The sequence below is a fragment of the Lepeophtheirus salmonis genome, chromosome 10 (genome assembly GCF_016086655.4).
Source record: "Lepeophtheirus salmonis chromosome 10, UVic_Lsal_1.4, whole genome shotgun sequence".
NCBI lineage: Eukaryota > Metazoa > Arthropoda > Copepoda > Siphonostomatoida > Caligidae > Lepeophtheirus > Lepeophtheirus salmonis.
The window spans coordinates 17834972-17850806 of record NC_052140.2 but is presented as its reverse complement, the minus strand read 5'-3'; the positions used below and the strand labels follow the sequence as shown (position 1 = coordinate 17850806).

The 15835-nt window shown below is 31.9% G+C and overlaps 1 protein-coding gene and 1 long non-coding RNA gene across 2 annotated transcripts; one reads left to right on the top strand and one right to left on the bottom strand.

Annotated features, from left to right (window-relative positions):
* Positions 1-2402, bottom strand: LOC121125379 (uncharacterized). Its single transcript, XR_005866643.2, has 2 exons — positions 847-2402; positions 1-778 (listed from the first exon to the last, which is right to left on the bottom strand). It is a non-coding gene; the product is annotated as an uncharacterized lncRNA (long non-coding RNA).
* Positions 2403-7277: 4875 nt separating this feature from the next.
* On the top strand, positions 7278-11463 carry LOC121125250 (carboxypeptidase B). Its single transcript, XM_040720405.2, has 8 exons — positions 7278-8282; positions 8341-8562; positions 8751-8847; positions 8904-9203; positions 9275-9365; positions 9425-9630; positions 9704-9785; positions 11168-11463. Exons 1-8 carry the CDS (start codon positions 8221-8223, stop codon positions 11359-11361), a joined length of 1254 nt encoding a protein of 417 aa, XP_040576339.1. The 5' UTR covers positions 7278-8220; the 3' UTR covers positions 11362-11463.
* Positions 11464-15835: the final 4372 nt, after the last annotated feature.

Below are 15835 nucleotides of genomic sequence, written 5' to 3'. Positions count from 1 at the left end.
TTAACATGGTAAACCTGTCAATTTGAGGATTTTTATTTAAAGAAATCAGCTACAATTAGCTGTGACAAATTCTAATAATATTTTCGAGAATATTCGTCTGCTCACACTCCCGTAGAATAAATGGAGCTGTTCAGTAATGAATCCAAGATAGTTAGGGAAATGCCATTCTTGATCATTAAAAGAGTCTTTCAAAAGTTTAATTGCATAATTTAAAAGGTAAAGCCAGTTTAGGACGACTTTTATCTCATTCACTTCTTTAAAAAAAAATTATTAATAGTAATCATAGTTGTAAAGTTTATGAGCTATCAACGAATCCTAATAAATAGTATATTAATATTTGTGTTTCCAGTTTAGTATACACAAAATAACCTAAAAAAATGTTTAAATACTTTCAAAGACATTAGCTATAAGTTGAAGAAGGTAATTTAGTCAGTATTCAGGAACTTTCTGGAACCCTAGAACATCGGGAAATGTTGTTGGTGTTGTTGCTTTGAGTTTTCTTATGGATAGGTCTACGTTTTAGGTTTTGAAAAGAATTTGAATTCTATCACTTATACATTTTTTCTACGAAAAATGCTTACTACAAATTCTTGAATTAGGGTTTGGCTCCTAATTTTCAATTCTAATTGCTATAATTCACTGCTTCAAAGCTCAGGATCTCTAGAAAATTTATGGAGAAAAAGACTTTTGCTCTTTGAATCTTCAAGTTTTTTTGTTTTTTTTTTCTTTAACTTGGGAAAACCAGCCCTGCAGCTAGGACAACAGAAAATCATTCTATCTGAAATAAGAAAATATGAGTTATAAGGGTATGAAATAATATTGGATTATGCTTTTTATGTTTCTTACCTATCATTTTGGACAATGGCTTACAACTTCCTCATGTGCACTCTTCAAAACAACATACCTAAGTAGAATCTTTTTATAATTTTCCTTTTGCACACTGGTATAATTATAAGAATTTCAGTATTCCCTAACTGGAAAGAAAATTCATTTTTAGATTACTAATTCAAAAAAAACAAAAAAAACCGGGGCAGCTAAAAGATACACAAGATTTACAATAGCCATGAGTACTTACCTTAAAGGAAGATAAAGTGTACGAGAGGAGATACTGTATGCAGAATTCTTATCTTTTTATCTTATTTTTATCTAAATATGACTGTTTTGAGTGAATTTATAAAATATTAATAATAACAATGTTGTACAATACAATTAGACAAGTGAAATTTATATAAAGGTTATAGAGCATCATCAATATTCAAAATGAAATAAATCATCATTATAATTCCCACTATTCAATTTTTAAGTACTTTTTCACTCTTTATTTTTGATTTTAATATAAGTTATTTTTATATCTTTTCGAATATTATTATTTAGTTCAGAAACTATTTGTTCTGTCATGCACTTGAAAATTTGAAGGAAATATGTATAGAACGATCAAAATGATAATTTGCAGCCCATACAAGGTCCAAAATTTCTAAAAAAAATATAGGTATTAAGCCATAAGTTTTAAATGCTATAATTAATGATAATATTCTTTTAGATTCTTTTGTTGAAGACATGATTTTTATTTGTTTAGGTATAAAAATATTAAATAAGAAAACGAACACAAAAAAAGAAAAGTTAGCAATTTGCTTATTATTTTTTTTAGACTTTGATGCCTTGAAACAATGCATAGATACTTTTTAATAAACCTTTTGTTAATGAGAGTAGTCAACAAAAATCTTTTGTTTTTACTACATATCTAGATATTTAGAAGTATATATGTACACAATTGTTATCAGGGCTGCAGGATCGATACATAAAATGGCCGTCATGGAATCCAGTAGATATTTTTTAATGATATGCTTTTTAGCCAATATAAGTACTATTGATTCATTTGAGTCTATATACTTTAAATATAGATTTAATTTATAGCTATACAAGAAACAAGAAATGAAATGGATCACAATCCATCTATTGCTACTACACTCATAAGTTTTGTAAAATAATTTATGAACTTGGAACCGAGGAACGACAATACACACAACATGTTCACTGCAATGTTACACTTTTCTCTGATAATATTGACTATTTACTAGTCTAATTAATGAACTAACACGGCTAGTGGGTATCCTCTACCCAATATAATAATTTAAACTTTAGACGTGCTTGGGAATTGTGATCCCATCTACTAAAGAGCATGTTTGAAATTTGTGAAGTAGATTTATAAATTATTTAACTTAGTAAGTTCCATAAATTAATAGGAATTAATACGTATAATTTATAACCATTTATAAAATAACTTTACAAATACTCAATATAAGCCTTAAATTATAAATTAGTTTTGCTTACATTAATTATAATAGTTTTTGTTGCCTGAGTCGTTAATAAATTTCCAACTCCGCAGCCCTGATCGTAATAAGTGTAAATTAATCAATTATCATATATGTTATAAGGTTAAACAATTAATAAAAAATAAAAATATAATCGAAAATCAATTAAGCAAGCAAGTAAATACATATTTACATTATACTATTATTTACAATTGATAAATAAGAAAATAATTCTAATCTTTAATATCATATTAATATGCTTCACAATTGTCAAGGACAATAATATATTATTTAGGGTCATCAGGCTTGTAAGCGTTCCACTATTTTGGCATTCTGTTCAAGAAAAAAAATCGTTCAACATTCATCTTGCAACCAATATTTCCGTTCCACGTTCCAATCATAAGTTTGTACCACATACACTGCAACGCAGCAAGCTGTAACTCCGACTTTGATAGTGTCAAGCCTCATTTGAGAACTATGTCTCAAGATTTTTTAACACAATAATCCATTGAAAATTAGTGTTCAAATGAGCTTCAATTGACTAAAATCGGTTATTCATTGTCGAGATGGTGGCCAAAATGCAAAGTATAGCCAATTTTATTCGCGCTCAGCACAAAACACTTAAATTTTATTTTCAAAGAATTTAATTTCTAAAATTGTTTTTCAGAAGTTTTTATTTTTTTGTAAACAGCTGTTGAATTTGGTAATATTTATCAAAAAAAAAAAAAAAAATTGGAATAACTGGATTTTTGTAATATTTCTGCACAAAAAATAAAAATCTTTCTCTTTATTTTCATTTCACTGAATAATCTTGATATGTAAATAATAAAATAAAGAAAAATTATTATTCAAAAATGGTTATATTTTAGTTTTATGTCTTTTTAGGCATTCAATGATGTGGTTTGTCTATATGTTTTGTAGAATTTTTTTTTTTTGATATATGTATTTATAAAATTTCCATGTTAATTCGAATTCCTATCATTTTTTGGGCTCTAGTTAATTTTACGTCCAACATTTTTGCCCCCTACATATTTGTCGCTCATAATTTTGCCTCAAGGAGAATTTGCTGCATGAAATTTTTCCTCATTTTTATGTTTTTATATTATCAGTTAGAACTTTAGTTTTGTATCTCAATCAGATTAATTATATAGCTAGTAGAAGAATAAAAAAGGATTATAATATCAAAATGATTGACTTAATCATTGATTAATGAATTTTATAGACAGTGCTGTTACTCGTTGATTTTGAATTGTATACATTCAGTATATCCAGTATTTTTTTTGGAATTTCAAATATTATCCTAAAATGGAAGAGTTCTTAAAATACGACGTGGTGTTGAATTAAAATTACAACTACGACAAATATTACAGCTTTATCATTGATCAAAGTTCATGTGAGTTGACCAACAGAAATTTCTCATCAGAAATGATGTTTTACACGACCACAGGTTGTGTGATTGGAGCTTGTACTCCAATTAAGATAGTCTTGGAACTCATTATGAATTCATCATTATTTTCCTTTTTCTTCTTCCCCTAGAAATATAATCAATCTGATCGACATACAACGGTAAAGTTCGAACCAATAATATAAAAACATATAAAGGCGTCGAATATGTCATACAGCAAAAACTGCTCGAGGCAAAATTACCGGTCACGCATTCTTTTTATAGTGACGTCAATTGGATGTGCCACCTGCTACAAATTGACATCCAGAGTAAATTTATTCAAGTAATATCGATGGAAAATTCCAATTCCTTTGTTGATGTACAGTACGTTCCTGGAATTTTCAAATCATTTGCATTGACGTAATATTTACACAAGAAGGTTGATGAACAAATACACAAAATTATTCATTTCATTTTGATAATATAGCTATGATATGAAAATTTTACTCCACTTTGCCAATACATTTTGAGAGTCACCTGCAGGATTATATTGGGAGGATTTGTTTTTGGGTTTTTTTTGTTTAAAAGTTCAAAATTGAAATAAAAATTAAACTTTTTGAAAAAAAAAATTCAAATATTAGATCTTTTGGAATAAAAATCCAAAAATTAATTCTAAATATGAAATTTTTGGGGAAAAAATTTCAAAAATTTATTGCTGTGTAGGAAGAAGTAATTTTTTTAGAAAAAAATTTTTAAAAAAGATTTCAAATTTTTATATAGCTTGTGACTAAAAATAAATTTTTTCCGAAAAAAATTTAAATTGTTAAATTTTAAACAAAAAAATGTCGAATATTCAATTGTTGGAGAGAAATTTTAAAAATCCTTAGCTATTCACAGAAAATTTACTTTAAAACAAAGGAATTCAAAATCTACAGACGTTAACAAAAAAAATTCAAAAATCCATAGTTATTCCCAAAAAATTTTAGAAATTCAAAAGTTAAATCTTACATATAAAATATTAGAACATATGTAACATGGAAAAGGCTGAAGAGGTTGTCGATGATATCATTCTATACGATAGTTCTATGCACCTTCACGAAAAGAACGTGAGGAAACTCCTCCGCCGCTGTAGAGATACTGGAATTACTCTCAATCCCTAAAAGTTCCACTATGGTCAAACAGAAGTCAAATTTGCTTGCTTTAGAGTGACAAGCCAAGACATCCAAGCTGACCCAGAAAAAATAAAAGCCATTGCTCAATTTCAGAGACTGAAGAACATCTCAGAATTCCGTTCCTTCTTAGTATTGGTCGAGCAATTAGCAGGATGTTCAGACACAGTCCAAGCAAAATTCATGCCCCTCCGCCCACTCTTCAGCCCGAAGAATCCATACATCTGGACAGAGGATCACCTCAGAACTTCAAAAAGACGAACAAGATGTCTTTAAACTTATTGAGTGTGGTAGCCGCTTCGTCATGGAGCCAACGGTACGCTAAACTATGGTTGAGCTAGAGTTGCTCTCTGCTGTCTGGTCACTATGCAAATGGCATAGCTATCTTTTTGGGCTACTGGAATTGACGCTCATCACAGACCACCAGCGTTTCGTCACAATCATCAACAAAAAGATACATGACGCCGTAGACAACACAAGAATTCAGAGTCTCGAGAGTTATTTGACCCTTTACACTACAAAACCGTTTGGAAGAGAGGCAAGGACAATCGTATGGCTGCTCACCTGTGGATAAGCCACCTAAGGGGACAATGACTTCACCCATGATATGTATGGATCAATCCATACAATAAAAGCAAATCTCCTAGACACTCTTAACAACTAAGATATATCTCAAATCGAGTGTGACCCCATCACCCTCGAGGGCATTGCACGTGATTCGATCTTGGAAGAAATTGCTGGAATTACAGCAGATATACACAACCAAAGTCGACGATCAAGCCTACCCAAGGAACCTCAGAAATCAGACCCTGCCCCTACATATATTTTCCAGGAGATTGCAACCGATTTTTTTTAAGTCAGAGGCAAGCATTATTTGACAATAGTCGACTGATACTCCAACTTCCTTCTCGTCCACAAATTCCCGGTAGCTCCAACATCTAAGTTCCATATCAGCAGCCACTTCAATTCACAGCAGCAGAAAAACAAAACTTCTTCGCTCGTTGGGGCATCGTTCATAGACTATCATCCCCACACTTCCCTCAATCTAAAAGACTAGTAGAATCCGCCATTTAGTCAATTAAGGGTCTGCCCCTTACACAGAATCTAAAGAATTTCAGGAGGGGCTACTCGAATTGAAAAGCACACCACTTCGACATAGTTCACTGTCCGCATCCCAAATCGTCTTTAGAGGAACAATGCCATCAAGACTCCCTTTTCACAGCCTATCACTTGCCGAGGATTGACAGGTCCACCTCAATGAACATGATCGCCGTATCGCCAAGCAGCATGATTACACAAGGAACCACTACGACAAGACAGCAAATCAGCTCAAACCCATCACTACTGGCTCCAAAGTCTGGATCCAGGATTCAACATCTAAAATCTGGGATCGGACAGCCACCGTTCAAGGCAAGAAACAAGATAGAGAAAATCTTCTCCTCCTTCCATCGAGCAGAACGCTATTTAGAAACCAACGCTTCATCCGGATCCTCAAAAGTCACGAGGACATAATTAAAATCCCTCACTGTGAATGAACCCTCAAGGATAACAGCCAAGCTGGCAAGCCTTCGAACCTACGACGACCTAAAAGATTAAGATTCGCTCCAATTAAATTTACCCCTTCAAATTGACTCAGGGCTCGAAAGGGGGTTTGAGGATAGACGTTCAGAGCTCGGCTCGTGAGCTATTTCCTCATCTCTAATCTTACGACGCTCTGACATCAGAGAGCATCTCTCAGTATTACTATTATACTGTATTGTATTATTTGATATGGAGAACACGTGTGAGAAATTGAAAAGAATAAAATTATATATTATAAGATTACATTTTACATTGTTTAATTGGTCTTATGGTAATCTCATATCTGCTGTATTTTTTATCTGGCCCGTTTCTTTCGAATTGGTTGTCTGAAAAATGAAAAAAATTTCTAAATAGATTCAATTCTATTCCAAACCTGATTGAACACTCGTGTGTGTTCATAAAAGAAGGAGCGTAACCCTAAGGATTCGTTGGAAATTTATAATTGTAATTCCTATTTGGACTGATTGCAGAATTAGGGATCAACATCGGAGTAATTCTAGAAAATGTTCTTGTTTGTATCCTATTTTCCTTCATCTCTTGTCACACCTGGTTCTAGCTGATGTAAAGAAAACTCATGAGCATTATTCCTTCTCTCCTCCAAAACATTCCTTCAAATGTCAGGGTTACCATGTTGATTTTCGGTTTCTTTTTTTAACCGGCCTATTCTACACTGAATTTTTATCATTAATCATAATTCATATACATTATCGGTAAAAGTTAACATTTGAATTAAATAAATACACTGTTATTTTAAAATGATTTTTGTTTTCTCTCTATGTCTAAAGTACACATCAGTTATCCCAACCTATTAATTATTTTTTTCAAACTCTTATTATTATTCTTTTAATCTTGAGGAGGGAACACGTCATATGAATTGATAAAAGTGTTGAGTAGTTACATGGGAGTGAGCTCATGAAAAAGGGAGAGTAACGAAGAGGATTTCTTCGGGAGCTATCTTCTATATTATTAAAGAAGAATTTGTACTTTAGCTGGGACCTACTTACTCCTGGCAATGCCGGGTACTACCAAAAGTAAACAATAAGTATAAATTTGAAGTAAGACTTCTGTAGAAAAATACGATAAAACTTTTTTTTAAGCGAAATTTATAATCACTTGTAAAAGGATTGGCTTTCAAACGTATTTCTCTTTCAACTTCATTGAGTAATTTTCAATAAATATAAAGTAATTAATTTTATCAAGATTAAAAATTCACATAATTTCTTTCTTTTTCAATTGACTTGCACACAAAAGATTTTACTCATACATAAATTCAAGGGTCCCGTTAGCTATAGCTAATCAATCATAATTCATGCCTAGTGTCCAGACACGGAAGGAGGAGCAAAAGTTAAGGGGGTAGGTCCCTGGCATGTTTGTCATGGCCATGATCGAACTTTTACAACAGTTTAATTTATGTTCCCTAGTGTATCTTTTGAATGGTAGAATGTTTGTTTAACAATTGTTATTTCATGTAAAAACATGATTTTAATTAAACCAAGAATGTGTTGGGGAGTTATCTTCATAGCAAAATTTATCTTTTAGCCAACACCCTATTACTCTGGACAATGTCGGGTACTACCACAAGTATTCAAATAAGCTCAAACAAGCACACATATGTAATATAAAAATCTCTTAAAATTGAGTTTATCATTATGTAAATTGTAGAAATATTAATCTTACGATAATTGATCGTTTTGTAATGCTTATCAGGAATTAAAAATAGATTTGAGTCCTTTAAAAAGGACGAAGGAATTCAGTTAGAGCATTAGTTTCCATTATGTGGCCCAAACTGGCTTGTTTAACACTTTTATTTGCGCTTGCAAACTGCAACTACAATGGGTAAGAAACAAAATTATTTCCTTTACTCTGGCTATAACTAATCATTATCTTGGAATAGATACAAAGTATTACAAACCGAAGATATTCATTCCCAAGCAAAAACCATTGAATTGATCAAATTCATCGAATCCGCAGATGAAGGAATCTATGACTTCTGGGTCTCTCCACGAGTTGGCTCTTATGCTAAAGTGATGGTTGCTCCAGGACACGTTTCTGAATTCGAAAAATTCTTGAAAGAGCAATCCATTGCCTCTACTCTTTTGATTGAGGATGTGGAAATGTAAGTTCATAGATTTTAACATATTTATGCAGAGATAGAAGCCTCGGAAGGATAGAAATAAGCAATCTCAGATTACATATCCTCCTCACGGGAAGTTACCCCATCCCAATTATGCTATGGGATTTCTTTGACTGTATTTATGACTATCATTACTCGTTCCATGACTAATTGTAAAATTATTCCAATAGTACTAATCAAAGAGCTTCCACCGTTCAAAATGTTTTAAGAAAACTCAAGACTTCATCCAGGTCCATTGATTTTGAAAACTACTACAGTTCAGATGACGTAAGAGACACAAATAAGTTTGATTTTCACCCCTAACTCACTTTTTCTTGCTCCAGATCTTTGCTTATTTGCATGAGCTTGAAGCTGATAACGACTTTGTCGAAGTAGAAACCTATGGAAAATCCTACGAAGGTAGAGACTTAAAGGTCATCAAGATTCTGAAGGCTGGACCTAATGCTCCCAATATCTTCATTGAGGCTGGAATTCATGCACGTGAATGGATTGCACCTGCTATGGGCACATATATTATTCATAGTCTTCTAGAAGACCCTGAAAATGCTCAGTATCTCGACCAATTCAATTTCCACATCATGCCTTCCGTTAACCCCGATGGCTACGAATTTAGTAGAGAACATGTGAGATATAATGTTTCCTCTTATGATTTATCTATAATATTACTGTATATATATTTTTTTTTTTTAAATAGGAACGTTTGTGGCGAAAAACAAGAAGCAGGAATCAAGGATCTGATTGCAGAGGTGCTGATCCTAACAGAAATTGGGCCTTCCATTGGCATGGTAGTTATATTCTGTAGTTTGTTTTATAATATTTATAGCATGTTTCGTATAATATGTAGAGTCTGGTGTAAGTGATGATCCATGTACTAATATCTTCCCTGGATTAAAACCATTCTCTGAACCTGAAACCGATGCTATTCGTCAATATGTGGAAAAGTTACAGCCCACTCCATTAATGAGCTTGTCTCTTCATAGCGCTGCAAATTTATGGTTGGTACCCTACGGATACGCCTACAACGCATATCCTGATAATTACGATGAGCTTGTAGGATTCATTTTCATTTGGAAAAATAGCAATTTATTAACAATTTTAGTTAATATATTTTATTTATTTTTAGGTAGAACTCGCAGAGAAGGCTGTGGATGCATTAAACGAAGTCCATTATGCAGGATTCGAAGTGATCAATGCAGCTGATTTTTGTAAGTCATTATACAAAGATTTTGTTACTACCTTTCCTCTTATTTGGTGTCATTTATCATTGCTGGTATTTATTACTAAGGATGAATAGATGATGGAGAATAATATTTTACAGAGAAAATTTCTCAATTCGACCAAAGAAATGATGAATTCATAGTTTTAGGTCGAGCTTCGACAGTATAAGGCTTCGAACCGTTCACATTTTTACTGATAATCCAATGACGCATTAATTCGTTCATTTCTTTCCGTTCATTGTTTTAAAAACAAAACGACGACAACGTGATCCTTTTTAGTCCAAGTTTAGTTAGCTACGAAAAAACTGTATTCCTTGCGAAACGTATACTTTGACGTATGCATATCACAAATCTAAGTATAAGAGTCGTGAATTTTTCTATAACGCCAGGCCAACTTGACGACAGGGAGATATATGTACTCCGTCTCCTATATTTGTAAGATTGGACATGTTTTTCAATCTTTTTTCATCAAAACAATATCTATTTAATAGTTTATAGTGATATGTCGTCTCTCAAAGGAGTGGTTTTTACACTCACTGCAATTTAGACAATATTTTCATGCCTACTGATATAACTTGTCTCTTAATATCTTGCCACAGATGACATTACTCAAAGATTTGACGAATGCAATGTTTTCCTTTCTTTACAGAATTCTACTTGTTAATTCAATTAAAAGGGTTCTGAATTCGTTTGCGTAGTTAAGTATAGAGTAATTCATAGTGATTTAAAGGGTGTGTATTTTTTAGCTGGCATGTTTTTTATGATTGCTAATCTGAAAAAAGAATTTTTTTCCTTAGCCATTGTCATTATTATTTTATTTCCGAGTATTGAACTTCTTTTCTTAAATAGATTCAATTAAATTCTAAACCTGATTGTATGTTCGTGTGTGATCATAAAAGACCGTGAGGAATTGGGGATCGACATCGGAGTAATTTGTCCAATTTCATTTTTTATTTCCTTTTCCCTCCACCTTTGTCACAGCTGATTGTAGCTTCTCTCCTCCAAAACATTTCTCAAATTATCAGGGTTACCATGTAGATGTTCTTTTTTTTTCTTTTTACCATTCCCAAAATACACACAATTTTAATCACTACCGGTTCATTAGACTCTCAGCATCCCTGATGAACAACCAAGTATCAACATAGATAATTAAATTTAACTAAAAATAATCATAAGGTATTCATTTCGTCATTTAGTTTTTGCTTTGTTCCCCGAATAAAAGATATATTTGGAGAACAATTATAAAAGAAATGAATGGAAATCCAAAAAAAAATTATTTATTCAGATCCTTAGGCGTTTAAAAATAAACTGAATTTCCAAGCCTGGAAAATATGAATTTCGCTAAGTCACTATTACATTATATATTTTAGATCCTGCTGCTGGAGCATCAGATGATTGGTATGCCGGTGTTTTGGGATCAACTTATGTATACACAGTTGAGTTGAGACAAGGAGGATATTATGGCTTTGATTTACCTCCAAGTCAAATTAAGGATAGTGGGGAAGAATTATGGGAAGCAATGAAAGTTATTTTCGATAGATTACATCAAGTGTCAATCCAATAGACTATTTTTTAGTTTTTTTGTAATTTTTGGCTATTTTTATAATATACTTTTTTATACAATATTTACTTTTAAATAAATATCTGTACGTGGTCACCTTGATAATTTGAAGAATGATTGAGAGAATTGCAGATTAGTTGTCATGGCGTTTGATAGGATTAGATGTGAACAGCTATGAAACATGAATCCCACTCCTAATATAGCAAGGGTATATATGCTGGAATTACTCAAATATCGATCCTCAATTCATAGTCCAAAATTGATCAAAGTTATAACCACTGATGCGTCAAACATGCTCAGCTGTTAAGTAAAAATATAAGAAACCAAAAATGAACGTTATAATCCTAACAATTGTGGAATGTTTGGGAGGAAAACAGATAGGCTAAGATGAAGTTTGTGAACAGAAGATAAATTTGAACGCACATTCCATGAACAATGAACAAAACGGATTTTTTTTTTTTTTTTTTTTTTTTTTTTTTTTTTTTTTTTGAACGCTGAACACTATAAATGAGATGTTAGCGTTCCGTTCCAATAGATCATATTAATTTCAGAAGGGGTTTAGTTGTCCACGGTATAAGCATCCTAGAAACATGACTATGCAAATTCAGGGGCAATTTTTGAATTTGGGGAGGGACCTATAGCCTCCTCCCCTGCAGACCCCCCTGATATTAATATTCATGTGAATGTGAATTAACTACTATAAAAAGTACATAATTATTATTTATGTTCCTTTTACACAATAATAATTTCATTTATCTTGTACTCAATCAAACACATTCTCACTTTCCTAATTATTTCAAGAGTACTTTGCAGCCAAAAATAACAAACAAAAATGCACACAACATTTTTGTATGGATATAAAGTACTTCCATACAGAGGATATTTGAGTTAGATAATATGTTTAACTTAACTGGCTGTAATCAAGGGTAATAGCAAGGACTCCTGTAGTACTTATGGGAGTCCTTGGTAATATTCAAAGATGTTCAAAAAGCTATTATTTAAGAGGGCGCGAATTTTAGCAGCTGCTCCCTGCCTTAATTTTTTATTTACCAAAGCTGTCATCATTATTTGATATAAACTCAAAGGAGTCCCTAAGTAAATTAGTGTTGTCAAATATTATGGAATAACTTTTAGGAAAGCATATCCTACCTTATTCAAGACTACAGGTAGATCCAGATATTACTTATTTTTATGGACTCGAAGCATGAGAAATTGTACTCGTAACTTGATCTGAATACTAAATAATTGGATTCAAATACAGCTATGAGAATTGGATGTTTACTCTTTTCTTTAGGTTCATATTGAATGAGGGATTTAATTTTTCTATGAAATATGAAGAGGATCTAGATGAAGATGCAAAATAATTAATGGGAATTATGAATATAGCTAGATACGAGTATAATATTTAAATATATCTTCATATTTGCTTTCTTATTTTGATTGTACTATGTAGGTTTTATTGATGATCACCTCGACGAAAAAGTAGCGGCCTAATTCATCAGTAAATATTTCAGTTCAATATTTTTCTTGCTTTATACGTGACTATAGGTAAATCTAGATATTATTTATTTGCGCATCTACCGAAAGCATCATGATTTGGACTCAGAACCAGAAAGACCCGAAACATGAGGACTCACACTTTACCTGAACACTGAAAAGATAGACTCAAATACAGCTCTGAATATTGGATCTAATAGAACTTTACTCTTTTCCTTAATTATATTTACATTTACTATTTAGAAAGAGTAATTCATAATTATTTATGAAATATGAGGAGGATATATAATAAAGGTACATAATAACTTCTGAGAATTATGAATATAGGTAGATAGTGTAGTATTATATCTTAATATTTGATTTCTTATATTGATTGTACTATGTAGGTTTTATTGATGATAACCTCGACGAAAATTTGTAGTCGCATCATTCATCAGTACACATTTAAGATGTGCGTATAAATTTTTTCAGTACAGAGGTTTAATGCCATGAATGGATAACGTTATTGTTGTTGATTTATTGATTGTATCGCTGTTTTCATCCATACCATTGAGACTGAATTGAAGTGTTCGACGTAGTAATCAATCGTTTTCGTTCATCAGAATTAAGAAACTAAATTTGTACTCCAGAGATATCATAGTTTCGTTTAAGATAAGAATATAATTGTTCCTACAAGTTCTTTCTTAATCTTTGACAACAGTAATTTACTTTGGGATCCCATTGACTTGGGAGTAGCTATGATATAGCAAGAAGCAAGGGCTTTACCAGTATAAAGTTCCATAAATTTTACAAGATTTGGATGACTATCAATATGGACTGAGAAATTTCAGGAGACATGCATCATGCTCATATCTGACATAATATTAAAAGCATCAGGACTTGGTTCAACTATATTCTTTGAATTAAGTTTCAAATTATTATCTTGAATACAACTTTTATTATGATGTTGAAATTCAAATTTTCTAAAAGCTAGGCTCACAAAATCACAAAGACCACATGATAAAATTCTAAAAGCCCCGTCATAAATCTGGACTTTTTCTCTTTCATTATCGGCAAAAAAGAATTAAAATTAATATATATACAGTATATAATAAAATTGAATGTTATTTAATGTCAGAAAATTAAATATAATTGTTATTTTTATTTGTTCTTGTTAGATGCATAATATTTTGTTTAAAACGTGTTAGAATTCATCATAAGAAAATTAATATTGGAATTCTAGGTACACAAGTTTTAAAATGAATACGTTATATTTTATAAAAATAGAAACATTTTTGTATTATTCTATCTTACATAAAGGAAGACTATAGAGTAATAAAAATAATTTTATTTTTTAATTCCACATCATTTCTATTTAATTTTTAGTCAAACACGGAAATTTTCATCACAATTATACATTTTAACAGTTTTAACAGAAAAGATTCTCTAGACAATTGAATCAAAGCTTGAACAGTTTATAACAGTTCTAAGTACCCTCAAAAATAAAGAAGATGATTTTGAAAGAAGAGTAACTTTTATACTTCAACAATATATCAAAACCAAAAACAGAGGAGATGGTACTCATTAAAGTTTTTAGTAACATGTATGCGATGGTAAAACTGTTGTCCTTATCAATATAGAAGAATTGTTCATGATGGTTATTTTTGCATGCCAAGCTTGTGATACTTGAGAAAATTGTCTCGAGTTGTAATTCAAATACAGAGATTTCATCTTCTACAAGCACATATCTCAATTCCTTTTCAAAGTTGTCTTGCTTCACAACATTGAAAAGTAACAAAAAAAAATTGATAGTGCATGCTCTTCTAGACGCGTCGACTTTATTGGTAGAAATAAATTTAAATTTAGTCAATGAAGCCAACAGCATCACACATATGGCAAGAGAAAGATAATTATCCCTTGGTCCACTTGTTAAATTTGATTCATAATCTTAAATTTGTTATCGATTCTATTTCAATATTAACGAAGTATTAGTTTTAAGATACTTTAGTTTTATTAAATCATTACATAACAATTACATACTAAGAAAGTTTTGAACGGCATTTAATCCTAAAAGTTGTTTGTTTCAAGCAATCCTTATGCCAGTAGTTGCATAAATACGCGGACTATTTGTGGCAAATAATGAAATGTGTAATAAAATTCGTATGACGTATTTTTTTTTTAGAATTATATAACAAAGAATTTATTCTGGTATAAAATGTAATATAATTACTGAATATAACCGCCATCAGCTGCTATGACATCCTCCAAGCGCCCGCGGAAGGCCTTGCACACATTGATGATGTAATGGTCTTCCATGGCTGTCCATTGCTTATTGACGCTGGCCTTCAATGAGTCCAAATTCAGGTGGCAGGTAGCACAGGCCTTCTTCTCAATTTGCCACAACACACTATAGTCAAGGGGATTCAAATCAGGTGATTGAGGTGGCCAAATGTTTTTGTTTCAAAATGGCATGTTGGCAGCGAGCCAATCCTGAGTCATTCCAGAGGTATGGACAGGTCTTTCAAATCTTTTCCCTCCTTGACAAGCTTCTGGACCTTGAACACAGTAGTCCTGGATAGTCTAGTCTCTTTGATGATCTTCTTGACAGACCTACCGGCGCGGAGGAGAGTGGCAACCATATGACGTTTGGCCTTGTCATTCATCGTAAACGACTTTGTTTGATGCGAGTAAGAAAAACAAAAATAAAGCCAAAAGATTTACCGAGTTACTTGTACTGGAATTCTTTATTTCCGGTCACAGAACTTCGAGATATATGCGTTTAAAAATTAGTCCGCGTATTTATGCAACTACCGGTACATAGTCTGTATTTGAATTTATTTATGTTTCCTTCAATTAAAAAGCTCACTATATGTATGTTATGAGTGGAATTAAACTGGAAAAATGTTTACAATTAGTTATTTATGATCCCCATATGTACTTTATACCAATCAGAGTTTAGGATCGACTTCAAAGTAATTCCAGCTAATGGTTTTACTAATAT